Source organism: Acomys russatus, chromosome 29 (genome assembly GCF_903995435.1).
Source record: "Acomys russatus chromosome 29, mAcoRus1.1, whole genome shotgun sequence".
Taxonomy (NCBI): domain Eukaryota; kingdom Metazoa; phylum Chordata; class Mammalia; order Rodentia; family Muridae; genus Acomys; species Acomys russatus.
Window position 1 is genome coordinate 35,746,423 of NC_067165.1, and position 25,911 is coordinate 35,772,333.

Consider the following 25,911-nt stretch of genomic DNA (forward strand, 5'->3'; position numbering starts at 1 on the left):
CTCCCGAGTGCTGGGATTAAAGGCGTGAGCCACCACGCCCGGCCTGCCTTGGCTTCGTGAGACCAAGGAGCTGGAGAGAAGGTAAGAACATTTCCTGTTCTTCAAGGGGACATGAGTTCAGTTCTAAGCACATACATCCGGTGCCACACAACTGCCTGTAACTCCAACTCCACAGGATCCCGTGCAGTCTTCTGGCCTCGGAGGCACTCGAAACACACACAGTCCAAAAAGAAAAAGAAAAAAAAAAAAAAATCAAAACAAAACAAAAGCAACTGACAGGAAGTCTTAACACAAACCACAGTGTCCCCAACCTAGCGTGTCCAACAGAACACTTACCCATACCATGTGTGTACTATGCCCATGCACGTGCCTATCCACAGGACCTCGGCACACCACATTCCCTGCCTCCCCAGATGCGATTTCCTCTCGCTGAACCGCCTGTAACCGTAATAACAGCTGAGATTTGACTAGCGAGTTCTGTGTCCCAGTCTGTGCGGTTTCCATGCGTGACCTTATTTGATCTTCACAGTGATTGTTCCAAATCGCTTCTGAGTGTCCCCAGAGAGCAGAGGGGAAACTCTGGGGGAGCAAAACGACTTGTCCAGACTGTCATTGCTGCCTCCTCCACAGTCTGTGCTTTCCACTGCTGTGAAGGGTGGCACACCCCAGGTCCTCTCACACGCCAGCGCACACCTACATCTCCATCAACACTTGCAGCCGACACACATCCACACTCACTATTGTACACAGTGCACTCATGAGTTCCAATCCTCCTACCACCCGTCACATAGTCCAGAGCTTCGACATTCAGACATGCTCACACATACATGCCAGCCACTCTCACGGACACACACAGTGTGCTCACGTTCTCAGAAGGCATGGGCTCCTCTCCCATCATCCTGATCAAAGGCTCGCATTAACCCCAACACCTGTAATTAACCCTTTCTCTCCCCCCCTCCAGGGGAGATGTCTGGACCCGCTTCTCAAAAACAGGCGCCAAGGCCAAGCTGGTGGGTAGGCTCCCAGGAGGACCTGATACCAGGATAGTATAGTGTGGGCCAGGATGAACAGGGCCAGGGGAGTCAAGGAGAGGAAGGTCAGGGACCAAGAAGTAGGCAGAAAGTTTCACGGAGAGCCACGCCTGCTAAAACTGTTCCTCTTGCACTGGCCAAATGGTAACTGGGCGGCAGGCAGCTGTGGGCCAGGCTGGCTGTTTAATTACCTTCATGTCCCGTTTGTTTCGCTAACGCTAGACACCAAGCGAGAAGATGAACTCAGAGGTAAGGAACCTTGGCAGAGAAAGGGCAGGTAGGAGGCAAGCATCTCGAGAGTATCAAAACAGTCTCATTCTGCCATGCAAGGATCAGGGGACAAGGGTGCTCTGTTGTCCCATTCAGAGGCAGAGGTCAAGAGGTACCCATGAGGTTTTGTGGTGGGTCCCAAAATGGAGCAGTGCTCACCCAGATTCAAGCCCTGCATCTATGACCCTGAGTTATATAGCCTTTGGGCATCCTAGCAAACCTTTGAAGCTTGATGTACATCCTTCTTTTTTTTTTCTTTTTGGTTTTTTTGAGGCAGGGTTTCTTTGTGTAGCCGTGGCTGTCCTAGACTAAGTAGACCAGGCTGGCCACGAACTCACAGAGATCCTCCTGTCTCTGCCTCCCCAGTGCTGGGATTAAAGTCGCGCTGCCCCGGAGTAAAGCCGCCATTCTAAAGTGAAGGGGAAGACACCTGTATGTCTAAAGTGTTCCCAGAGGCACTACTGTTGGTACACAGTTTAGAGAACCTTCCTTGGTGTGGTAGTCTCAGGAATGTGTGTGTGTGTGTGTGTGTGTGTGTGTGTGTGTGTGTGTGTGTGTGTGTGAGAGAGAGAGAGAGAGAGAGAGAGAGAGAGAGAGAGAGAGAGAGAGAGAGAGAAGCTCTCCAGGCCTGTTGCTAAGGAGGCTTCTACTTCGGTTTACAGCTCTTTGCTGCCTAGGTCTTGAAGCCCGGGGACAAAAGGCTAGAATAGGTATGCTCAGTGCAGATTCATTCTGCACATTTGGGCTTAAAGATCAGATCCGCGAGGGCTAAGTGTAACCCTCGGAGGCACTTTCAAGGGCTCAAACTCCTAAAGGTTTGGAGCTGGAGAGACGCCCGCCCTTGCACAGGCCCCCTACAATCCTCCCCGAATTCCTGCCGATCCCTCCTCTCCGCTCCCCGCCTCCCCCTGACCCCCGCCGCTTCTCTCAACGCCCCCCCCTCCAGTCCCAACTTCCCTCTCACTCCCCCGCCCTCCAGTCAGGGTGTCAGTCCGGCCCTTTTAAAGGCATTCCTGAGGGCGTGGTTTCGGTGACGTCAGCGTGGGGCATGAATGAACAGGAGCGGGTTCTCACCCAACTTCCATTAAGGACTTGGGGCAGGAGGGTAGAAGTTGTTCGCGGCGGGCAGGCAGGCAGGAACGGGACATCGAGGCCGGCGTGCGGACAGCGGAGATCTCGGAGAGCGAGGGGTGCAGCATGGAGCCCCAGGCAGTTCGGTTCTGCCTGGCGCTGCTTTGGGGTTGTGCGCTGGCGGCCGCGGCGGCACCGGGAAAGGAAGGTGAGTGTCTGCGCGATGGTAGCAGCCATCAGGGACCCGGTCCATGGGACCCGGGGTGCTGGCGCCCCACTTTCCTCTCCGGGGCGCACCTTTGGAAACCGAATTGTGGCTGCTGGGTCTCGGGGCGCTGAGTTCGGCAGGGCACGCTGGCTGCGACCGGAGACGGTCTTGGGGACCTCTCTGGGATCCCAGGGTCTTTGGAACTAAGAGATCTCAGCTGGGGCGCCCAGGGCTCGGAGGCCTTGGAAAGGGGGAAGCGACGCCCGCCACGCGGTTGCAGCTCTGTGGCTGCTTCTGGAACGCGACCCCCGCGGGGCGCACGGGGTCCCTCAAAGGAAAGGAGGCGTCTAAGTAGGCTTTTCCGGGCGATCAGCTTCTTGGTAATCAGAGTCCATTTAATTCATCTGCACCGATTTCGCGCGGAAGGCATTTGGATTCAGGCCCCGCTTTTTGGGGAGGGGTCTCCTGGGCGCCCTGAACCAAGAGGATCACTTTGCGCCCTCCTCTTTTACTGGGATCCCAGAGGTCAGTGTAGGGAGCGCCTGGGGTCAGCCCTGGCCACGCACACCCCTCCCTTTTTACCAAGCCGCACTCCCAGGTTTGGGAGACAGGTTAAAGAGCCAGGAGCGAGGACAGGAAGTCCCAAAGTCAAGTGTTTTGAGCAAGGGGTGACTCAGAAGGAGGAAATGCGGCAGGTGGGGTTGCGGCCTCTCGCGGTGTGGAACCATCGTCTCGGGCACGGGGAGCCCAGGCACCTGGAGGTGGGAGAGTGAATCACCTGCTCCCGCCCCAGAGTCCTGGAGCCACGCAAGGTGAGGGGGCTGCAGACTTTGCCTTTGCCTAAGGCGCGGCTGGGGGTGTACTTGGGGGCGTTGTCCCTCAGCTAAGGTCTCCGAGCGGGTGGGGATTCCTGCCCTGCTCTTGGCGAAGATCTTTCTGTCTACCCTGCCAGAGCTGGCTTCCGTTTCCCACAGCGAAAACTTTCCCCTGCTTTTGGGCATTGCACTGCTCCGGCCGACTCCAGCAGGGGGAAGCGTGGAGGAAACCCTGGTGGGTTAGAAGTTTCCCAATTCTTTCGCCTTCCACATTGGGAGGGTAATAGGCCAGTGTGAACTCTTGGAGGGTGGTGAATTTGGGGTGGAGGGGGGGGTCATATATCCTAGCCCCATTCCAAGGACAAAGCCCCTCTCTCCTCCCCGGGAAGTTCTTTTCGTCAAGGTGTGGGCAGGACAGGGATTCTGCGACCCTCGCCCCCCTCTCTGGTTCAGCTTTTGGCTCTCTCTCTTTCTGGGAGCTGTGGTTGGGGAGAATGGAGAGACAGTTGGAATTGCTGCAGACCTTCCTGGGCTCCCGCGGAGTTGAGGATTAGACGTCTGCTTTGCTGTGCGGGCTCCTGGCCCCCAGTCCTCAGCGGGGAAGCGTCAAACAATCTTGGACTTGTGCGTCTGGGTGCATCTGTCCTCCTTACCCCAGGCCTTTGTGATTAATCTCGTGCTGCATGGGACGGAGGAGGAAAAAAAAAGTGCATATTGTCCCGGAGTTGTGGACAATTCTTGTCTGTGCACCTCCAGGAGCAACTACCAGGCACTGTGTCTGTGAGATGGGGGGAGGGGTCGTGACCCATCTGGTTTCACTTGTGGGGAGGGCGCAGCCGAGGGCAGGTATGATCTGTCTCAGCTCTAGCCTTGACACAGCTGTGCAGCCCTCTTTCTCTTCTGCTCTTTGCTCGGTTTGGAAACGCAGTGGGAACCAGTTAGGTCCTCAACAGCTGCTGAATGTGCCTGCTACAGTGACTTTTACTTTTTTTTTCTACTTTTTTTTTCCCCGTGTGTGTGTGTGTGTGTGTGTGTGTGTGTGTGTGTGTGAGAGTGCCAGTGCACAGGTGTGGAGCTCAAACTTGCAGGAGGAATTCTTTGCCTCCTTCATGTGGGTTCTGGGATGGAACTCAGACTAGACTTTTTACCTGCTGAGCCATCTCACTGTCCTGTCCTTCCTTATAAACAGAGGGGGAGGGGGACGCACAACACTGGTCAGGCAGGACCCTGTGCACAGAGTCTGAGCCAGCCAGCCAGCCAGAACTTCGGACGCTGCCTGTGGGTTGCTGGGATGGGTGGGGCTTAGAGCTGCAGGAGGCATGGAGAAGGCTGGGTTTCTTAGTTCAGCAAGGGCCCTGTCTGCCCCCAGTCCCCTGCCTGTTTGCATCCGGAGTGCCTAGTCTCTCCCCCTTTTTAGGTGTAAACTGATCTTGGGTAAAGAGGCATGAGGTTAGCTGGGAGGTGGCAAGGGGGACACTGCCTTGTGGGAAAGCTTGTAAAGTAACGTAGCCCACAGGGGTGACGTTATGGTGGTAGATTCCAGTCCCCCCAACCCCCTTGTCAGAGTATCTCTTAGGGGTCAGAGAACTTATGGGGTACCCAATTTAGGCCAACCTTTTGGTGAATCTTCGACAGAGTTAGGCAGATGGCTCCCAAACTGCCTGCTTCCAACTAGCTAGAACCTTTGATTTCCAGAGCCTAGGGGTCTCTGTCATAGCAGGAGGATGCCTGGGCTCTCCCTGTTCCTGTTGGTTGGGTCTAGAGAATTTCCATCAGAGGGGGCTGTGGCTGGCAGCCCTTGGGGTGCACAGGCCTTCTTTTCCTCTCAGGTTGAACCTCATGAAAGTTCTAGATCCAGACTTGGGCTGGCCTTTCTGTCAGGTTAACCCTTTAAAGCCCCTTCCCCAAGGGGCTTAGCTTGTGTTTTCCACACTGCTTGTGTATATGGTGTGTGTGTGTGTGTGTGTGTGTGTGTGTGTGTGTGTGTGTGTATGAATGTATGTATGTGGTATATTTGTGTGCTATGTGTTAGATTTACAGAGAGCGGTCTTCTCCTTCCTCCTACCCAGCTGGAGTCAGGAACACCCCCCCCCCCCCCCCCAGAACCTTTTCTGTGGGGTTAGTGAGTTTCCCAAGATTAGGCCCTGGGCATGTCTGAACAAATCCCTGCTGTTACCCACCACACTTTCCACTCTCTCTGACCTGCCACCTCTGCCACTGGCTGTGGGATGTGGGGTCTGAGCTACTTCGGACTTCCTCTTCCTTGTCTGGGCTGCCAGAACTTTGTTAGATAAGGCTGAGGCCAGAGTCAGGGTGGCAGAACTTTTCACCAGGCCTCAGGGCTTCCCTAGGATGGAGACTGTCTCACCTCAGAAAGAGTTTTCTTTCTTTGAGACATACTCTTTTTTTTTTTTTTTTTTTAAAGATTTATTTATTTATTATTTATACATATTCTTTCTGTAGGCCGGAAGGCGGCACCAGATCTCATTGTAGATGGTTGTGAACCACCATGTGGTTGCTGGGACTTGAACTCAGGACCTTTGGAAGAACAGCCAGTGCTCTTAACCTCTGAGCCATCTCTCCAGCCCCCGAGACATACTCTTACTATGTAGCCCAGGCTAGCCTCAACTCACGGAGATCTGCTTGGCTCTATATAAAACGGTTCTTTTTTCTTCTTCTTTCTTTCCCGAGACAGGGTTTCTCTGTGTATAGCCTTGCCTGTCCTGGACTCACTTTGTAGACCAGGCTGGCTGGCCTCAAACTAACAGGTTCACCTGCCTCTGCCTCCCAGAGTGCTGGGATTACAGGCATGTGGCCCCGTGTCCGGCTCACAATGGTTCTTTTTAGTTTTATTTTAGATATTTATTTATTTATTTATTTGAGATTGGGTCTATCTTTGCAGACCAGGCTGTCCTGCCTCTGCCTCCTGGATGCTGGGATTAAAGGCGTGCACCACCACATCTGGTTTATGTGGTCTTGCATATCAAACCAGTCTTGTCCATGTTGGGCAAGCACTCTGCTGACTGTTTTTTCTTTCTTTCTTTTCTTTCTTCTCTTGGTGGCTGTGGTGCTTGGAGTCATCTGCTAAGCACAGATACCTCAGCTGACACACACTGCACACTGTCCTTAGGGTTATGATTCCTCCAGTCTCCTCATATCTGGAACCCTAGCCTGCCTCAGTTTCCCACAGAGAGCCATTCTTCTAGGTCTTGGTGTGGAGGAGTGTTGCTTCTGCGGCCAGCTCTCCAAGCTGCTTTTGTCAGTGAAAGCAATTACTTTGCGGTTCTTACAATTACAAGCGGACCTTGGCTTCTGAATCTGGAGACCATGTGTGGGTCGAAAGCCTCAGTTTCCCCAATACACTGCTCTCTGGGGTGGGTGGCATGACTTAGCCTTTGCTTGAAAATGGAAGAGAAAGAGAACCTTTGGTCTTGGCTGCTGGACCTGGAAGAAGGGTGGCCCCGATGTGTACTAGTCATGTGCATTGGTGTTTTGCCTGCATGTTTATCTGTGTGAAGGCGTCAGATCCCCTGGAACTGGAATTACAGACACTTGTGAGCACCCTGTGGGTGCTGGGACTCGAACCCAGGTCCTCTGGAGGAGCAGCTAGTGCTCTTAACTGCTGAGCCGTTTCTCCAGCCCCCTCCAGATGCCTCTTGAGGGAGGAGGATAGCGTGGTCCTGGCACCTGGTCCCTCTGGGCCTGGAAAGTCCCCTATGACAGTTTCCATCCATCACGTTCCTACAGGTCCTTCTGCTAGGGTTAAGAATGACTTTCCCGGGGAAGAGACTTGGCCAGTGATCTGTAGCTATGGGCCCCTCCTAGAGACCTCCATGCCTTCAAGGTCTTACTTCTCCTAATCAGTGACTTTGTGGTGAGAAGATTGCTTTCGGACTGCCCACTCCTCCAGATCTGTCCACTCTTGTTTACAGCCCTTTCTTTCTCTTCTCTTTTCTTTTTTTGGGTGGGGTGGGGTGGGGGTGCAGGGTCTGACCATGCCATCTTGCTAGCCTAGAGCTCTCCATGTATGTATGTAAGTATGTATGCATGTGTATTAGTCATGTGCATTGGTGTTTTGCCTGCATGTATATCTGTGAAGGCGTCAGATCCCCTGGAACTGGAGTTACAGATAGTTGTGAGCTACTATGTGGGTGCTGGGACTTGAACCCAGGTCCTCTGGAAGAGCAGCTCTTAACTCCTGAGCCATTTCTCCAGCCCCCTCCAGATGCCTCTTGAGGGAGGAGGATGTAGACCAGGGTAGGCTTGAATTCTTAGAGATCCACTTGCCTCTGCCTGTGTGCTACCAGAACTAGCTAATGACCCTTTCTTTTTTTTTTTTTTTTTGGAAACAAGGTTTCTCAGTGTAGCCTTGGCTGTCCTGGTCTCGCTTTGTAGACCAGGCTGGCCTCGAACTCACAGCGATCTGCCTGCCTCTGCCTCTCGAGTGCTGGGATTAAAGGCGTGTGCCATCACACCCGGCCCAATGACCCTTTCTTATGGAGCACCTCAGTGCCTTTCTACCCACTGCTACTATGTGTGCTGGGTGGCCTGGTTTGGGCCAGGGTGTTCTATGCCAGAGAAGCAGACAGTCCCATGCTCTGTGGCCCGTGTGAAGTGATCCCTTGTTCTGAGGAAGCAGATGGAGCAGTGGGGGATCATTCCAGTACACTGCCCAGCTGCTGTTCTCCTGCTGTGCTGGGCCCTGCCCTGCTGGGGGGCTGAGGAGACAGCATAGCTGAAACCCTGGTGACAGGCAGCTGTGTGGCACTGAGTTCCGCCTCTTCCCAGGCCAAGTCATGTGTAGCTCATGGGATTTGGGATTGGGTGGGTGGGGGACACACCATCCCCAACTCGTTCTGTTGTGTGGCTCCTGGGAAAGCCCAAACTCACTGGTCCTTTCCTTAATTTTTCCTGCAGTTGTTTTGTTGGACTTCGCAGCGATGAAAGGGGAGCTGGGCTGGCTCACACACCCCTATGGCAAAGGGGTAAGTAAACTTCCATGGGCTGAGGGCGGGTGGGAAGAAGAGCTGCGGATCCCAGGAGAGACGGAGGATGGGAGCCTGGCTCAGACTCAACAGTTAAACCAAGCTTCAAACCGTTTTACCACACTGGACTGAGTTAGTGGCCGAGGCCAGGGTAAACCGGAGCTGGACAGGAAGGAAGGGACCTCAGGTGGCCTAGCTGGAGAGGCAGCTCAAGACGCAGGCCGAATGGGATGTTCCAGTGAAGGACTCACACACAGTTCTGTCTGCCTTTTGGGAGGGAAGGGTTAAAGGCTACCCTGTCTTGGAGGTCTAAGCCCAGGAGGTGAAGAGTGCTATAGATAAGGAACATAAACTCCCTTCCTGCCTGGGGCCCCTTGCCCTGTCTACCCCGCCTTACCTGCCCTGGGGGCATTTCCCTGTCCACGGTGCTTTGCAGTTTTCCTGCCCTGACCCCACAAGATTCTGAGTTGCAAGCTGAGGGACTTTAGAGAAGACAATGCTGCACTTTGGGCCTCAGCTTGCCTCGGGCACCTTTGATAAATTGGTCCTGGGACTCTGAGCCAGGGACAGAGGTGTGTCTCTAGGAAACTCTAGGATAGACCTACAGCTGGCCAGATCTGAGTGACTTAACATTTCTTTCCCTCTCATGCCACCAGTGAGGCCTGAAGTATAGTTTTTGTTTGTTTGTTTGTTTGGTTGGTTGGTTTGGGCTTTTCTTGACAGAGTTTATCTGTGTAGCCTTGGCTGTCCTGGACTCACTTTGGAGACCAGGCTGGCCTCGAACTCAGGGAGATACACGGTCCTCTGCCTCCCCCAGTGCTGGGATTACAGGTGTGCACCACCCCCACTCAGCTTGAAGTTTAGTTGTGAACAAACTTTCAGGACCCTGGAATGTCCAGCTAGAGGCAGGTATCCAACCCAGTCATTATAGACAGTGGGAAACTGAGCCCTGGAGGTATGTGGGTCTTGGCCAACGCCATATAGGGCAGGGCAGGCCTCTTTTTTTGTTTGCTATACTTGAGTTCACTATTACTCCTTTTTTTCTTCCATTTATTCATACATTTCGCTCATCTAAGACCTCCCTAAGTACCTAGAGGGGCCCTGGGTGTTCAGAGCCAACTCAGTTGCTGTTGTCGTGATGAGGAGGTCAATACAGCCCTCGGAGGCAGGCCTATGTCATCACGCGCCGAGGTCTCCACTGATGCAGGGGACGTGGAGATTGTAGGGGCACATGGTTCTACCCAGGCACCCAGAGGAAACTCAACTGTCCTGTAAACACAAGCTGGTCAACACCAGGGGCTGGACTTTGCTGACTTACCATACTTGTCAACACACATGACACACAGTGATGACCCTGGCCACGTCGACACAATGCCAGTCGCTTCATTTGGCTGTAGCCCTGAGCTGTGGCCCAGCGTTTTGTAGATAGTCTGTCATCCTCACAGCAGTCCTGCTCCTGTTATAGACGCTGGCTTTAAAGAGCTCAGATGATGGGCAGCACCCAGACTGGGTCCAGGCCCACTGTAGGGAAGACTCATCACCCAGACATCAGGGCCAGAAAGACCCACAGCCATGCCTTGGCCCAGCCATTTTCTGCTTGCCTTTCTCTAGGCCCTAGTTTTCTTCCCTGGAGAACGAGGGCACTGAGAACTGAGAGTTGGCTAGCCGGGCAGTGGTGGTGCATGCCTTTAATCTCAGCACTCGGTATCGTTGTGAGTTCAAGGCCAGCCTGGTCTACAAAGGGAGTCCAGGACAGCCAACGCTACACAGAGAAACCTTATCTAAAAAACAAAACAAAACAAAACAAAAAAGAACTGAGAGTAGGGTGTGGCAGTACACACCCATCATCTTAACACTTCAGAAAGCAGAGGCAGGAGGATCAGATATTCAGAGTCCTCCCGCATGATGCAGTGAGTTTGAGCGCAGCTTGGGCTACCTGAGACCCTGCCTTAATAGGACATAGGAACGCCGGGCGTGGTGGCGCACGCCTTTTAATCCCAGCACTCGGGAGGCAGAGGCAGGCGGATTGCTGTGAGTTCGAGGCCAGCCTGGTCTACAAAGTGAGTCCAGGACAGCCAAGGTTTCCACAGAGAAACCCTGTCTCGAAAAACCAAAAAAAAAATAGGACATAGGAATGGAGGGAGGGGCGCAACCATGAGGCTCTGCCATCTGGGACTCCCTCCGTGCCCTTTCTCACTGACCCTCACCTGTTAACCACATACAGTGGGACCTAATGCAGAACATGATGAATGACATGCCCATATACATGTACTCCGTCTGCAACGTGGTGTCCGGGGACCAGGACAATTGGCTCCGTACCAACTGGGTGTACCGGGAGGAGGCTGAGCGCATCTTCATTGAGCTCAAGTTCACCGTGCGCGACTGTAACAGCTTCCCGGGGGGTGCCAGCTCCTGCAAAGAGACCTTCAATCTCTACTACGCGGAGTCGGATGTGGACTACGGCACCAACTTCCAGAAGCGGCAGTTCACCAAGATCGACACCATTGCCCCCGACGAGATCACCGTCAGCAGCGACTTCGAGGCCCGCAACGTCAAGCTGAACGTGGAGGAGCGCATGGTGGGGCCGCTCAGCAAGAAGGGCTTCTACCTCGCCTTCCAGGACATCGGCGCCTGCGTGGCGCTGCTCTCCGTCCGCGTCTACTACAAGAAGTGTCCTGAGATGTTGCAGAGCCTGGCCCGCTTCCCCGAGTCCATTGCTGTCGCTGTCTCTGATGCACAGCCCCTGGCCACTGTGGCTGGTACCTGTGTGGACCATGCCGTGGTGCCTCATGGGGGTGAGGAGCCCCTCATGCACTGCACGGTGGATGGCGAGTGGCTGGTGCCCATCGGACAGTGCGTGTGCCAGGAAGGCTACGAGAAGGTTGAGGAAGTCTGTCACGGTGAGTGAGGGAGTGAGTGGAGGTTTCTGGCTTGGAGGGGAAGCCGGCCTGGGGTGGAAATCACAGCTTTGGGATTGGGACATCTTAGTAAGTACGTTGGGGATGTCTCTGCCCTGGACACTGCTGCTCTAGTTGCCTGGAAACAGGATAGTGTGGGGGTTCCAAGCCAGGGTTTTAGCACAACTATGCTTGGGTTCCAGTTCCCCTTTCGTTTCACCCGTTTCCTTCACACCCCTACCTGAGTTTCATCACCTGTAAAGTGGAGAGGGTCATAGTATCTGTCTTGGGGTGGGTAGTTGTGATAATCACATGACCTCATGCTCGTAAAGTGCTTAGGTCAGCGCCTGACACATACATGCCTGTAAGTGTGGCGCTTTTTTTTTTTTTTTTTTTTTTTGATTCATCCCACGAATAGTTCCTGCTCTGCTGGCGCTCTGCGGTCTATTCCCAGGAGCTATTTCTGATTCCCTTGCTGTGTGGCCTCAAGTAAATTGCCCAACTTCTCTGGGCTTCTCATTTAATAGAGTTTAGTAGTTTGTTGATTCAGTGTACCTGTGAACCACCTGGAGTGAATCGGAGGCACCGCGAAGTGGGGTGCGTGCTGTTGGCTCTCTTGCCAGATCCTCTGTTGGGGGTTTATTGGTGACTGAGACTGCGAGGGCCCTGGTTAGATGACTCTCTGAGAACAGGTCTGGGCATTAGTGATGTCATACAGGGAAAGCTGTGGGGACAGCCAGGGCCAGTGACAATGGAAATGTACAAAACCGCGTGTTTGTAGTGGATGATTCTGGAAGCCACTAGGGCAGACAGAGCATGTGAGGAATGCAGCTGACCTTTGGAAGGCCACCCCCACGGCTGTCCCTGGGAGTCGCTTTTGCAGAGATAAGCTGAGTGTTGAGAAATTAGGGGCTAGGGCCTTATGTCCCCTACAGGTGCACATATCTGCTGCATGACCCTAGCTGGGTAAGTCCCTTCTCATCTCTGGCCTCAGCTTTCTTCCTCCACCCTCAGATCTAGTTTTCCATGAAGGAATCTGAAAGACCTTGGAGCCTTTCTTTAGGTGGTCTGTGTGCCTCCCAAGACAGTTCTTAGAACCTTCATTAACACAGTGCATAAGCGCCTGGTGAGGGATTTCTACAAGCCTTTTCTGGCTTTGTGAGTTCCCATCACCCCCACTCTCCTCCCAGCTGCCCTCTGCTGAGTGAGTCTCCTTCCCTAGGTGGCCCCTGAGGTGACCTCAGTGAGAGTCCCAGCTTCAGACAATGACCATGGCAGTTGCGGGTGGGGGGGTGCAGGGGGGGCTGGACAGGACAACCAGTGGGCTCAGGAGCTCCTCCCCCATGACATCCTAACACAAGAATGCGGGGGTGGAGGAGGGGCAGTTGAAAACTTTCCACCCTGGTGATTCAGACCCTTCAGAGATAAGTGGGAGCTGGGGGGGGGGGTCTTCATGGAGTGGGCAACTCCCTCCTCTTGTGGGGACCAGGGGAAGCTTTGTTTATAAAAAGCTAAGCCAAGACCCCCTTTGGCGGAATCGGCCCAGTGGGAGGATAAATTCCCAGGAGGGACACTTGACTTAGCTGGCACAGCCCTCTCAGTTCCAGCCACCCACTGCCCTGGCTCTGTCTCCCAGTACCTCCTCCCAGCAGGTAAAGGGTCTCACCATGCAAGACTGGCAACCTGCGTGCAATTCTCAGAATACTAATGGAAGGAGAGGACCAACTCCACAAAGTTGACTTTCACACACGTGCCATGGGGTGTGTATATGTACCTGTGCGCACGCGCGCACGTGGGTATACATGCTGCTCAGCAGCCTGTTGGCGATGGCTCTGAGGGGTAGATGCTGTCCTTGAGTCCACACATCCTTTCTGTGCTGCTGGGGATCTTATTAGTCTCCTTAAGTAGATGGGGAAACTGAGGCTCAGAGGCTTGCCTGGAATTACACAGCTATGTCTGGGTTTAACTCATGGTGAACAGTGCCCAGGCTGCTGTGGGTCAGGAAGTGGGACAGGAAATGACCAGATCCTGTGGAATCCCTGACTCAGCTCTTGGCACTGAGATGGGCTCGCTGGGCAGTTCTGGGGTGGCAGGTCTTGGCACCAGGGCTGGGGCTCCATCAGAGGGAGGGGCAGGGTGACTGGAGGGCCATTGCTGGGCATGTTGGCCGTAGGTTTTGCTCCCCCTAGGCTGTAGCCTCAGGCGCTCCTATTAAGGCCTTTACTGATAGGGGTCGGGTGTAGTGTGGTACCAGCTTGCAACTTGTCAAGGTCATTTCCAGAGTCATCAAGCTGCGTATCTGTTTTTCCTGGGAGTTCCCTCCCCCACCCCACCCCCGGAAGAAGGCTGGATCTGGTCAGGAAAGAGTTAAGTGGTCAACGGAAAGGAGGTGCCTTCCAGGTGGACAGGTGGGCATGCTGCCCAGCCCGCACTACCCAGAGCTATGTCAGGAATGAGCCAGCCTCCCTCCAGCCCACCCCCAGCTCTGTCCAGGGGACAGCGGAGTCACTCAGGCTGACCAACGTCTCCCTGGGGGCTGCTTTGTCTCTGCTTCCTGTGTTGGCCTCTGCAGGGCCCCTGACTGGCGCCTTTCGTACTAGGCCCCAGGTAGTCAGGGGCCAGGTGAGCAGGTGACCAGCGGCCTAGGCCAGAGGCTCAGCCCAGCAGCTGGAAGGGGGGGAGGCAGCCTTTGGAGGATGTCCCTGCCAGGTTCCAGTTTCATGGCCCTTTTTCATATACATTCCTTATTCCACAAATAAGTAGTTCATAGGCAAGATTTATAGTTTGCAAAGCACCCAGAGAGGGTGAGGACTCTCCCATTGTACAGATGAGATCAAGGCCAGAGAGGAAATGACCACGCCCCCGCCCGGTCCCCACTTGTCTGTAGAGTGGTGTGACTATGGCAAAGCCCCTTTGGGCTCTATCCTCCTTATCTTTAAGCGGCTCTGAGGGACCTAGCCACCTTGTGATCAGGTCCCAGAAGCTGTCACTTTCTTGGTCATGTGTACCATAGACCGTCAGAAGGCACTCCTTGCCCAGGGCCCACAGCAATGACCTCAGACTAGGGTAGGGTGGTGGTTCTTACTTAGCCTTAGACCTCCCTTGGTATGGATACCAGCTCTAATTTCTGTGGGTTTCAAGGGTAAGGGCCATGGCGGCAGCCTCCCAGCCTCGCACCTGTGCTCTGACCTCTATGCTCCCAGGAGCAAGTCTAGGCCCTAGTAGCCCCACCAAGTAGGCTCGGCCCCTCGCTAGTTACCGGAGGGAGGTAAGGAGGTAAGTGGGTCCCCTGAACGGAAGGAAGGAGGCAGCAGGCGGAGAAAGCAAACAAGATAAGGGCTGGAGGTGGGAGAGCTGGGGTGGGCGGAGGGGAGCACTTAGCTTATTTGTTGGGTGGCAGATATGCTTACAGATAGGAGCACCCTGGGGGGCCACGTGTGAAAGGAGCAAGGCCCTGAGAACTGAGAATGGGGCTCCCTTTTCCTGTAGGCATCACAAGGCCTGTTGGGGCCACCCTCTATACCCTGGGTCAGTCAGTAACTCACGGGTTGACGGTCAAGCTTAGGCTCCACGTGCAGGACAGAGGGAGTGAGGTGGTGTTCTGGTTGCCCGCTGCTCTTGGCTTGGGGAAGCTGATTGCCACCAGGACTGACCTGTTGACCCCACGACCTTAGCAGCCAAAGCCTGGGAGGTGGCTGGGCCTGGGGAGGGCCTCCGTAAGGAGCTGGATTAGCGCCACACAGAGGGCGTCCGTCCCTGAGTCACCCTGCAACTGCCACCTGAGGGGCGGGCATCAGGAACTGGAAAAACCAGGGTACAGCCCTAGCTGCAGCTTCTGTGTTCCAGTTCTGCTTGGCGTGGCCCAGGCCTGTCAGGCAACTGAGGCCAGAGATGCACTCCACAGGTGCCCCAGGTGTGCCAAAGCCAGGCTCTCGTGCCAGCCAGGTGGCAGATGGATGGTGCCCCTGGAGGGGGTGGGGTAAGCAGAAACACCACTCACTTCTGCAGCCCTTGGCCTGCTTCACTGTGCACTCATTCACTCCTTCATTTCTTCACTCACTCATTCCTCCTGCATCCATTCATATATCTATTTATTCAAGACCGATTTGTTGAGTGAGGCTTCCTTCCCATCAGGCCCTCTGCTGAGCCACAGATACGGCAGATTAAACCAGACTCCTCCTGCTCCCTCAAAGCTGCCAGTCTCAGAGAGGGAGGGAGGGAAGGAGGGAGAGAGAGAAAGAGAGTGGATTCTCATACGTGCACAAATAATTTCAAATGAGGCATAAAAGCTAGGCTGCAAATTCCCCTGGAGCTGAAAAGATGCTAATCTGTCAGTCACACCACCACATCCCAGTTCCCAGCTTTGTGCCAGACACGTAGGTTGGGCTTGTTACTGTTGGTAAACTTGAACCTGAGTAATAGATGCCGTATTGGAGCTGAACAGTTGGTAAAGGTTATAGAGGAGTTAAGCTAGTTGGCTCCCGGGCAGTGGGTGGGTCCTTGAAGTGGTGGGTGGTTGTGTGTGGATGTGTGTGTGTGAGACCCTTGTTGCTTGCCCTGGATGTTGGGGGGAAATTCAAGCAATTTTGAGGGTCCTCGTGGTCTTCCTGACAGGTTTTGGGACTTCTTAGACACTTGCAGACTCTGGCAGGCAGGGCCTAGGGGTGCCCTAGGGCTCTGTGGTTGGAGGAGGAGGGGGGCAGTGCGTTTTCGGCAGGCAAGCGCATGCCCTGTGGACGCCGCCTCTCCTGCATTATCTGGCATATCCGCAGCGGAAATCTCTCCAAATTCCCTTTTTCCTGCCGGCAGGCAGGCCACCCCCAGGCTCTGGGTCCAAAGAATAGAACCCATCTCTTCCCCCACTTCCTCTCCTGGCATGAGATGGTGGGGAGCAGGGGAGGGTTGGCAGGTGGCTCAGGCCTTTGTGACCCCCATCTGGACTGAGCACAGGGCTGGGGAGAGGTGATTATGATTTGGGGGCTGGACCCTCCCGCCTCCCAGTCCCCTGACCTTGGTCCCCAGTGAGCCAACACTTAACGCACAGACATCTCTGGGTATAAGTGAGAGCATTAGGGAAATGGAAAGCTGGGATCAGCAGGGCCTGGCATTCTGGTGTCTCATTTTTGTGTGAAAGTTAGGCGAAGATGAGAGCTATTTTAGTATTGTAACAGCTATGTAACGGGAGCGAGGCCAGAGACACACAGCTCTCTCTAACCCACTCTGAGGCTAAAAAGACTGTAGAGCTTAGAGAAGATGTTCTTAGTTAACTCCGTAGCCCCTTGGGGTGGTCCCCGGGAGTCTGGGCACTCCCCTCCAGGCTGCTTTGGCTATAGTCTGGACTTCCCGGAGGTGAAGCAGGTCAGCAGGACTCATGGCTGCCACCAGCACTGAACTTTGTTCCAAACCCAGGTGTTCCCGGAAACAGGAAGGGGTGACGGGAGAGGTGCTCAGCCTCCAGCATCCTCTTTTGGCTTTAAGATCTTGAGCAAATTGGCCTGTCAGAGCCTCAGTTTTCTCCCCTGCAGAATGGGGATAAATGCTAGCCACGTCTACATGTAAAGGTTCACCTTGAGGACTAAAGATTGTCAAGTCCAGGCCCTGCACACAGTAGGTGCTTCATCCTTAGGAACTCAAACTTTGTGTAGGTTAAGAGCTGGTGTTGGGTACCTCTGTCTTGCTATTCCATTCTGAATAACCCCCTTCTTGCCATAAGTACCCAAATTCGTTCATTCATGTGTGTGTGTGTGCGCACGCGTGTGCGTGCATGTGTATGGCCAATGGCTGGGCTAGCCTGGGCTACCTCAGGGGCCACAAAGAGTTAGGATGTTGTCTGCATGACTTCTAGCAAATGCAAGGCACAGGCCAGTCCTTGACAGAACTAGAGCCCACTTTGCCCTCAACCCTGTCTCCCTAACACCCCTGCTCTCCTATCCAGAACTGGGCTCTGCTCTCCAGCCTTTGGCTTGGCCAAAGGTTTGTTGAGGTCTTGAAATTGGCTTCACTGTTCACTGGAGGGGTTGTCATCAGGGCCACGTCCGCCCCACATCAGACAACCTTTGTCCAGGCAGTTTTCCTTACAGTGTCCTGCCGGTGTGACTGTCATGAGTGGCACCCTATTGTGCGTCTCTTTCTTTTTTCTTTTTCTTTTTTTTTTTTTTTTTTTTTTTTTTTTTTTTTTTTTTTTTTTTTTTTTTTTTTGTTTTTCGAGACAGGGTTTCTCTGTGTAGCCTTGGCCATCATGGACTCGCTTTGTAGACCAGGCTGGCCTCGAACTCACAGCAATCCGCCTGCCTCTGCCTCCCGAGTGCTGGGATTAAAGGCGTGCGCCACCACGCCCGGCTTTTTTTTTTTTTTTTTTTTTTTTTTTGGTTTTTCAAGACATGGTTTCTCTGTGTAGCCTTGGCTGTCCTGGACTCACTTTGTAGACCAGGCTGGCCTTGATCTCACAGAGATCCACCTGCCTCTGCCTCCCAAGTGCTGGGATTAAAGGCCTGCACCACCACGCCCAGAATAATGCAAATTTCTTTGCCTGCCCTTCAGGGCCTTTCTCTGCTGTATCATTCATTCCTCCTGTCCCTTTTGTTTATATCTAAAAGGCTGCTCAGACCTCCTGTGTGACAAGCTCTGCATGACAAGTCCCTACTCTCTACCCTCTGCCTTGTTGAACTTTTACACAGCCCTTAAAACCCCAGCTGAAGTCTCCACCTTGGGCTTCTCAGATGCCTGGCCACCCTTTTTCCCCTCTGCCAGCCACTTAACTGCAGATGTGTCACACACTCCTGTTTTCTGTACTTAACAGTATTAGTTTTCACCTTTGGGTCTAATAAGCCACATGGGGCTAGGCAGAGGGGACAATCAATCAATGAGTATTTAGTGCAGAAAGTTAATGGTGTTTCAGGACCCTCTCTGCAGAAAAGCAAAAGAGGGCATTGCAGGATTAAAAAAGGAGGTCCCCTGGGACAGCCCACAATGGTCTCTTCCAGAACCACCCAAGGCTTGGCTAGCCCTGTGAGGTGAGCCTTGTGTCTGAGCAGTTTCCTGCCTGTAGGCCGGGAAAGAGCTTGTGACAGGGAGCCGAGTAAGGTGCTGGGAGGAAGAAGCCCCCAGAGTCAGGTGCCTAAGCCCCTAGCCAGCTGGCCAGGATGGACCACCAGAGGAGGAAAAGCTACTTCCTGGCAGCCCCCTGAAAGGAGAAATGATTTGGCTTTGGAAACAAATCCAGGGAAAGAGCTGGGCCCGGCCTTTCCTGCTTCATGGAGGTCAGCCCCGGAACAGGAAAGAGATGGAGTCGTAGGGTAAAGGAGCCTTGGCAGGGGGGCATCCTGAAAGGGGAAGGCCAGCTGGTTTTGTCAGGGGTGGGGGTACGCAGACACAATCTCCACCTTGGTCAGTTCGCATCTGTACAAGAGGGGTCCTGCTGGGTCAGTCTGTACAAACCAGGTTATAGCAAGGTACTTACGCTGGAGAGCGAGCTGTGGTCCTTGAGTCCTTGAGGTGTGACGCTTCCTGATGTGCTGGGCTTTGGGGCACTTGGGACAGGTTATTTTGGTGTCCATCAGGTGCTGGCCATGGGTGTGATGTCCTGTCAAAACACAGCTAGGGAACTACATACAAATGACCTCCTGTCTCTCCTCATGTCTCAGCCTGTTCACCAGGATTCTTTAAGTCTGAGGCGTCCGAGAGCCCTTGCCTGGAGTGTCCGGAACATACCCTGCCATCCACTGAAGGTGCCACATCTTGCCAGTGTGAAGAAGGCTATTTTAGGGCACCTGAGGACCCACTGTCCATGCCCTGCACACGTGAGTCTTGCAAACATCCAGGGAGGGGTGGCTGAGTGAGAAGGCGGTTTCTCTGACCTCCACTCTTTTTGACAGGTCCACCCTCTGCCCCTCACTACCTCACGGCCATCGGCATGGGTGCCAAAGTAGAACTGCGTTGGACACCTCCCCAGGACAGTGGGGGCCGCAAGGACATTTTCTACAGTGTCACCTGTGAACAGTGTTGGCCAGAGTCTGGCGACTGTGGGCCCTGTGAGGCCAGTGTGCACTATTCAGAGCCTCCCCATGCCCTGACTCGCACAAGTGTCACAGTCACTGACCTGGAACCTCACAAGAATTATACCTTCGCCGTTGAGGCCCGCAATGGCGTCTCCAGCCTGGTGACAAGCCGAAGCTTCCGCACTGCCAGTGTCAGCATTAACCAGACAGGTGAGCCCAGGCATGGTAATGACTGTCCATTACCTGCCAGGGTGGGAACTTGAGGACAAGCACGGGGACTCAGCTGTATTTGGAGAGGCGGCTGTAAGTGGTTTAAGAGTTCCATCCTTCCTGGTCTATGTAGTGAGTGCCAGGCTAGCTAGAGTAAGGCTCCTGCCAGGTGTGATAGCACACACCTAGCTATAAACTCAACACTCATGCTCTGAAGGTGGAGGCAGGGAGATCAGGCATTCAAGGTCATCCTCAGGTACATAGTGAGTTCAAGATCATGTGAGGCAAAGGCAGAACAGGTGGCTCAAGCAATATTGTGCTTTCTGCATAGGCCTGAGGGCTGTTTGGATCCCTAGGACCCACAGAGACAGAGACAGGGAGTCATGGCTGATAAAGCCAGATCTGGGTTCAGTAGAGGACTCTGCCTCAAAATATGAGGTGGAGAGCAGTGGGGGAAGATAACCTTTGACCTCCATGTGAACACACACGTGAACACCACACACACACATAAAACACGAACACACACAAACACCACAAACAAATCAACAAACAAAGGGACATCTCTGGGCTGGCTATACAACCCAGAGACTTCAAGTTACTTCGGAAAAATTTTTTGTTTTTCAGAAGGAGAGGGCTGTTGAAACTATTGAGCACACACAAACACCACAAACAAACAAACAAACAAACAAAAGGACATCTCTGGGCTGGCTATACAACCCGGAGACTTCAAGTTACTTCTGAAAACATTTTCTTTTTTCAGAAGGAGAGCGCTGTTGAAACTATTATATGAAGGAATGGAAAGACTTAGTGTGCTTGCTGCACACTCCAGCACTTGAGTTGACACCTGGCACCCACAGTGGGTGTGCGGTTGTAATTTGAACACCAGGCTGATGGGGAACAGGCAGGTCCCTGAAGCTTATTGATTGATCAGCGAGCCCAACTGAATAAGTGAATCCCAGGTTCAGTGAGATCCTCTGTCTTTAATTTAAAAAAAGAAAGAAAGAAAGTAAGTAAGGCGGAAAGAGGGAAACTGAGGAAGACGCCTGATGTCATTATCATCTTTAGCATGTATGCACACATACCAATGTGCACATGTGCACGCACCCATACATACATACACCACGCAGAAAAAGAATCTCTATCACACAAAGTTCTTCAAGCCTTGCCTGGTCTCCAGAAAGATTCAGTGGCAGTCAGCTAGTGTCTTAGTTACTATTTACATGTTTGTGAATGTCCCCAGAGCTCCTCTGATGAGCTGACCTCTGTGGTTGGTCAGGGCAGCATCTGTAACAGGAAATCCAGGAACCCAAGGCAGGACCTGAAGAGCCTAAGTGGTGGGTAGCGGGTAGCTGGTGCTCCCGTCTCTTCATCCCTCACCTTTGAATGGCTTCTCACACACCCTTTCCCCTCTTCTTCCCAGAGCCCCCCAAGGTGAGGCTGGAGAACCGCAGTACCACCTCACTGAGCGTCACCTGGAGCATCCCAGTGCCACAGCAGAGCCGCGTGTGGAAGTACGAAGTCACCTACCACAAGAAGGTAACTGGCTGAGGGTCAGCACAGGCCATGTTGAGGTTCCCGCCTACATCCGGGGAAACTGAAGCTTGGGGTCTCCCAGGGTTCTCAGAGTCAGAGTGGGCTGTTTGGGATCCAGCCAGGCCTGGGGGTGGATGTTGGTTTCTGGTTCCGGTGAGTGCACTTCTGCACCTCCGTTTCCTGTCTCTAAGAGTGTCTGTGTGGTTGGATAACACAGGAAACCAACCACCTTTCTGACTGGAGTTTTGACTGCCCTATCTTCACTGTGTGCTCCTCTCCCCACCACCGTCCACAGGGGGATGCCAACAGCTATAATGTGCGCCGCACAGAAGGCTTCTCCATGACCCTGATTGACCTGGCTCCCGATACTACCTACCTGGTGCAGGTGCAGGCACTGACACAGGAGGGCCAGGGTGCCGGCAGCAAGGTGCACGAGTTCCAGACATTGTGTGAGTCGGAGGGACCAAGGTGTGGGCCAGTCCAGGGACCCTGAACTAGGTGTAGGCTCTAAGAATCTATAACTGCTCCTTTCTTTTAGCCAGGGCATGGAATAGCCATTATGTGGGGATGGTCTAGACTGAGACTAGAATATAGGACCAAGCATGTGTGTTCAGGGTAGTGTTAAGAGGTGAGGGGGGGGGGGGGGCTGTGGCTTTGACATTGATGTTCCTGAGTTCAAATCCTGTGTAAGAAAGTGCTAGAGCTGGACTGGGGCATAGCTCAATGGGTAAAGTACTTGCCTAGTGTCCTTAAGACTTTGGATTCAATCCCTAACCCATGTGTAAAGCCCCATGGTGTGTGCCTGTGAAAGATCAGAGGTTTAAAGTCACCCTTGATTCCTTGATGAGGCTAGCCTGGGCTACATGGGCTACATGAAATTCTTCCTCAAAAATCTGTGGTGGCCCATGCCTGGGATCCCAGAACTTGGTAGGCAGAGGCAGGCAGATCTCCGTGAGTTCGAGGCCAGCCTGGTCTACAAAGTGAGTCCAGCACAGCCAGGGCTACACAGAGAAGAAACCCTGTCTTGAGCGCCTCCTCTAAATAAGAGAGCTTTGGCTGCAGCAGGGCATGTGTGTAGGATTTGGGGTGGACTCTCTCATCAGCTGGTCCCTTCCAACAGCCACGGAAGGATCTGCCAACCTGGCGGTGATCGGCAGTGTGGCTGTTGGCGCTGTTTTGCTCCTAGTGCTGGCGGGAGTCGGCTTCTTCATCCATCGAAGGTTTGTCTCTGCAAGGGTCTGGCTTGAACACAGAAGGGCAGGGAGCCCCAAGCACACTGCAGTTACTTAATCTAATCTAATGCAAGCCTGTGGGAGGATGGGCTGAGTTTTAGGGGCCACAGTGGTCACTGTTACTGTGCTCCTTGTGTGTCCCTACTTCTTCTGGACACAGGACAGAATGCTCTAGCCCTAGTTATGGCTGCTTATGTGGCCATTGTGGAGTGTGGTCTCCAAATGTGACTCTGGCCTTGGTGGCTTCCTCTGCCTTCGCCTTCACCCTCTGCCCCCACATGGAGGCTAAGCGGTTTGCTGGGCATTGCAGCCAGAATGTGGTTGGGTGTCCTTTTGGCCGGTACAGACTTCATTGATCGTGTGTCTGGTTCCTCTGGGGGTTTCTTCCAGGAGGAGGAATCTGCGGGCCCGCCAGTCCTCTGAGGATGTCTACTTTTCCAAGTCAGGTGAGATGCATGCTGGCGCGCGCGGAGACACACACACACACACACACACACACACACACACACACACACACACACACCACACACACACCACACACACACACACACCACACACACACACACACACACACACACACACACCACACACACACACACACACACACACACACACACACACACGCTTTCCCAGCTCTAGTGTAGACTTAGAGGCTTCATTCAGCATCCCTCTGGCTGAACCCCCTCAGTCTAAATCAGGGGTGGTGTGCCTTTCCCCTTCTCTTGCACCTCACCTCCTAAGCTGTCTGTGACTACTCAGCTTCTTTCTTCCCCTTTCCAGAACAACTGAAGCCCCTGAAAACATATGTGGACCCCCACACTTATGAAGACCCCAACCAGGCCGTACTCAAATTTACCACCGAGATCCACCCGTCGTGTGTCGCAAGGCAGAAGGTGATTGGAGCAGGTGAGGCTGGCCCACCTACTGTGCACCTGGGAGGAGACAGGTGATGGGTGGTCCAGACAGGGCCTGCCCAATGCCCTGGCTTAATGGAGCACACTTTTTGCATACCTTGCCTGCCTGCAGGAGAGTTTGGGGAGGTATATAAGGGGACCCTGAAGTCATCCTCGGGGAAGAAGGAGATACCCGTGGCCATCAAGACACTAAAAGCTGGCTACACGGAGAAGCAGCGCGTGGACTTCCTGAGCGAGGCCAGCATCATGGGCCAGTTTAGCCATCACAACATCATTCGCCTGGAGGGCGTTGTCTCTAAATGTGAGGCCTGGGAGGTGCTAGGGGATGGCCCCGGGTGGTCAGGGGAAGGGGCTGTGCCCCTACCCTCTGCTTGCTGGCCTCACTCACACCCACGTCCATGTCCTACAGACAAGCCCATGATGATTATCACAGAGTATATGGAGAATGGGGCCCTGGACAAATTCCTGAGGGTAAGGTCATGGTCTGGTGGCGGTGACGGGGGTGGTGGGCCGGCAGGAGTGCCTGGGACCCGTCAGCACTGATGGCCTGTGATCTGTAGGAGAAAGATGGTGAGTTCAGCGTGCTCCAGCTGGTGGGCATGCTGCGGGGCATCGCGTCCGGCATGAAGTACCTGGCCAACATGAACTATGTGCACCGTGACCTGGCCGCCCGCAACATCCTGGTCAACAGCAACCTGGTATGCAAAGTGTCCGATTTCGGCCTGTCGCGTGTGCTGGAGGATGACCCTGAGGCCACCTACACCACTAGTGTGAGTTGGGGGACGGGGATGTCATACCTGGGATGTGGAGGGCTCAAAGGTGAAACAGCTTTTAGCCTAGATCTGGGACCTGGGGAGTCAAGGATGACTCTAGGACCAAACAGAAGGAGCCCCAAGTTTTGGCTGGCATAAGGGTAACTGGGGCTGGGTCTCCTGCAGGGCGGCAAGATCCCTATTCGGTGGACAGCCCCGGAGGCCATTTCCTACCGGAAGTTCACCTCGGCCAGTGATGTGTGGAGCTATGGCATCGTCATGTGGGAGGTGATGACTTACGGCGAGCGGCCCTACTGGGAGCTGTCAAACCACGAGGTAGGTCCCGCTCTCCCCCACACTGACCAATGCAAACCCTGCATCAAGTAGTGACCACACAGATACTTGTTCTGTGGCCTGTCATAGAAAGGCAGAAGGGAGGAGTGTATGCACATGCCCATGTGTGACGCACATGTGTGCGTGGGCGTGTACACGTATATGATATGCATGTGCATATGTCCACAGGTAGATAGATGAATGTTTCTGTACATATACAAGTGCAAGTGGATATGTATTATCTATGTACAGGTATATAGGCAAGTTACATGTACCTGGTGCCTAGTCTGGAGGCCTGGGATTTTGCTTGCAGGGATAACACTCCTCCAGAGACTGAGGAGACAGCAAGTAAGGCAGACAGGCAGGAAGAAAGAGCCCATCTTGGGGGTGGGTAGAGACAAGAAGAGGCTGACCCTTGGTCCTTGAGACAGCACCTCAGCACTTGCCCCATGGATAGCTTTGAAATTGTGTGTGTACTTAGGAAAGGCTGCTTGTCTGTTTTTGGGGCCCTCCTCCCTGTGTTAGGGCCAGGGGGGTGGGGTGGGGGTTTGTAGAGCTGGTCTGTAGAGCGGTTCCATGTGGCTTTCTGTTAAGGGCCACCCTGATGCTTGCCCCTAGGTCATGAAAGCCATCAACGACGGCTTCCGGCTCCCCACACCCATGGACTGCCCTTCTGCCATCTACCAGCTAATGATGCAGTGCTGGCAGCAGGACCGTTCCCGCAGGCCCAAGTTTGCTGACATCGTCAGCATCCTGGACAAGCTCATCCGAGCCCCTGATTCCCTCAAGACCCTGGCTGACTTTGACCCCCGGTGAGTCTCTTGTCTGTGCCTGTGATAGCATCCAAGTTCATTCCTGTAGACGCCTAAGCTCCTCAGGTTGACTGGATGGCTAGTGGGGGCTGGGGGGAGGCTTGGAGAGTGAGGGATGTTAAGGGGCTCAGAAGTGACACATCGGGCCTGGTGATAAAGCCGAGTGGTAAATTGTTTGCCTAGTATGTATGAAACCCTGGGTTCAGTCCCCAATAACTAAAAAAGAAAATGGGCTCTTCAGGCATGGTCCAGTAATACCAGTAAGAAACCATCTTAAATGGTGGGCGGGCGGGCACTGGGCTCAGCACCAGCCATGTTACAAACCTGCTGAAGTGTCCTGAAGTGGTCTGTATGCTGAACAGGAAACTGAGACGTAGGGTGGCCAAGCTGGCACTGTGACTCCAGGACCCAGAGTCCCCACAGGAGTGGGTGGGGAGTTCCCGTCCGATGGGCCTAGCTGGTAGGAATGGAGCGACAGCAGGTAATGCCAGGGGGTCAGGACTGTCTCTTCCCTGTCTGAGCTTCCTCCTTGGCTCAGAGGAGGAAACTGAGGCACAGCCAGCTGTAGGCCCTGCCCAAGTTAGGAGGGCAGGGGCTTGGGGGATGGGTCAGGTTCGGCAGCCCCTCACCCCGAGCCTGTGGGTTTCCATCCCAGGGTGTCCATCCGGCTGCCCAGCACCAGCGGCTCAGAGGGAGTCCCCTTCCGTACGGTGTCCGAGTGGCTGGAAAGCATCAAAATGCAACAGTACACAGAACACTTCATGGTGGCTGGCTACACGGCCATCGAGAAAGTAGTGCAGATGTCCAACGAGTGAGTTCACCACTGGGGACAGTCTCTGACCTACCTGCCA

General features: G+C 53.8%; 1 protein-coding gene across 1 annotated transcript in view; it reads left to right on the forward strand.

The window, feature by feature from the left end:
• The first annotated feature begins 2,378 nt into the window (after positions 1-2,378).
• Positions 2,379-25,911, forward strand: part of Epha2 (EPH receptor A2) — a 28,988-nt gene continuing 5,455 nt past the window's right edge. The window contains exons 1-16 of the mRNA XM_051171157.1: positions 2,379-2,580; positions 8,313-8,380; positions 10,605-11,280; positions 18,921-19,076; positions 19,152-19,484; positions 20,905-21,020; positions 21,313-21,466; positions 22,138-22,237; positions 22,640-22,695; positions 23,030-23,155; positions 23,276-23,464; positions 23,573-23,634; positions 23,724-23,933; positions 24,102-24,251; positions 24,867-25,060; positions 25,716-25,871. Coding sequence (XP_051027114.1) covers positions 2,499-2,580; positions 8,313-8,380; positions 10,605-11,280; positions 18,921-19,076; positions 19,152-19,484; positions 20,905-21,020; positions 21,313-21,466; positions 22,138-22,237; positions 22,640-22,695; positions 23,030-23,155; positions 23,276-23,464; positions 23,573-23,634; positions 23,724-23,933; positions 24,102-24,251; positions 24,867-25,060; positions 25,716-25,871 — 2,828 coding nt within the window. The 5' untranslated portion in view covers positions 2,379-2,498. The remainder of the gene's footprint in view (positions 2,581-8,312; positions 8,381-10,604; positions 11,281-18,920; positions 19,077-19,151; positions 19,485-20,904; positions 21,021-21,312; positions 21,467-22,137; positions 22,238-22,639; positions 22,696-23,029; positions 23,156-23,275; positions 23,465-23,572; positions 23,635-23,723; positions 23,934-24,101; positions 24,252-24,866; positions 25,061-25,715; positions 25,872-25,911) is intronic.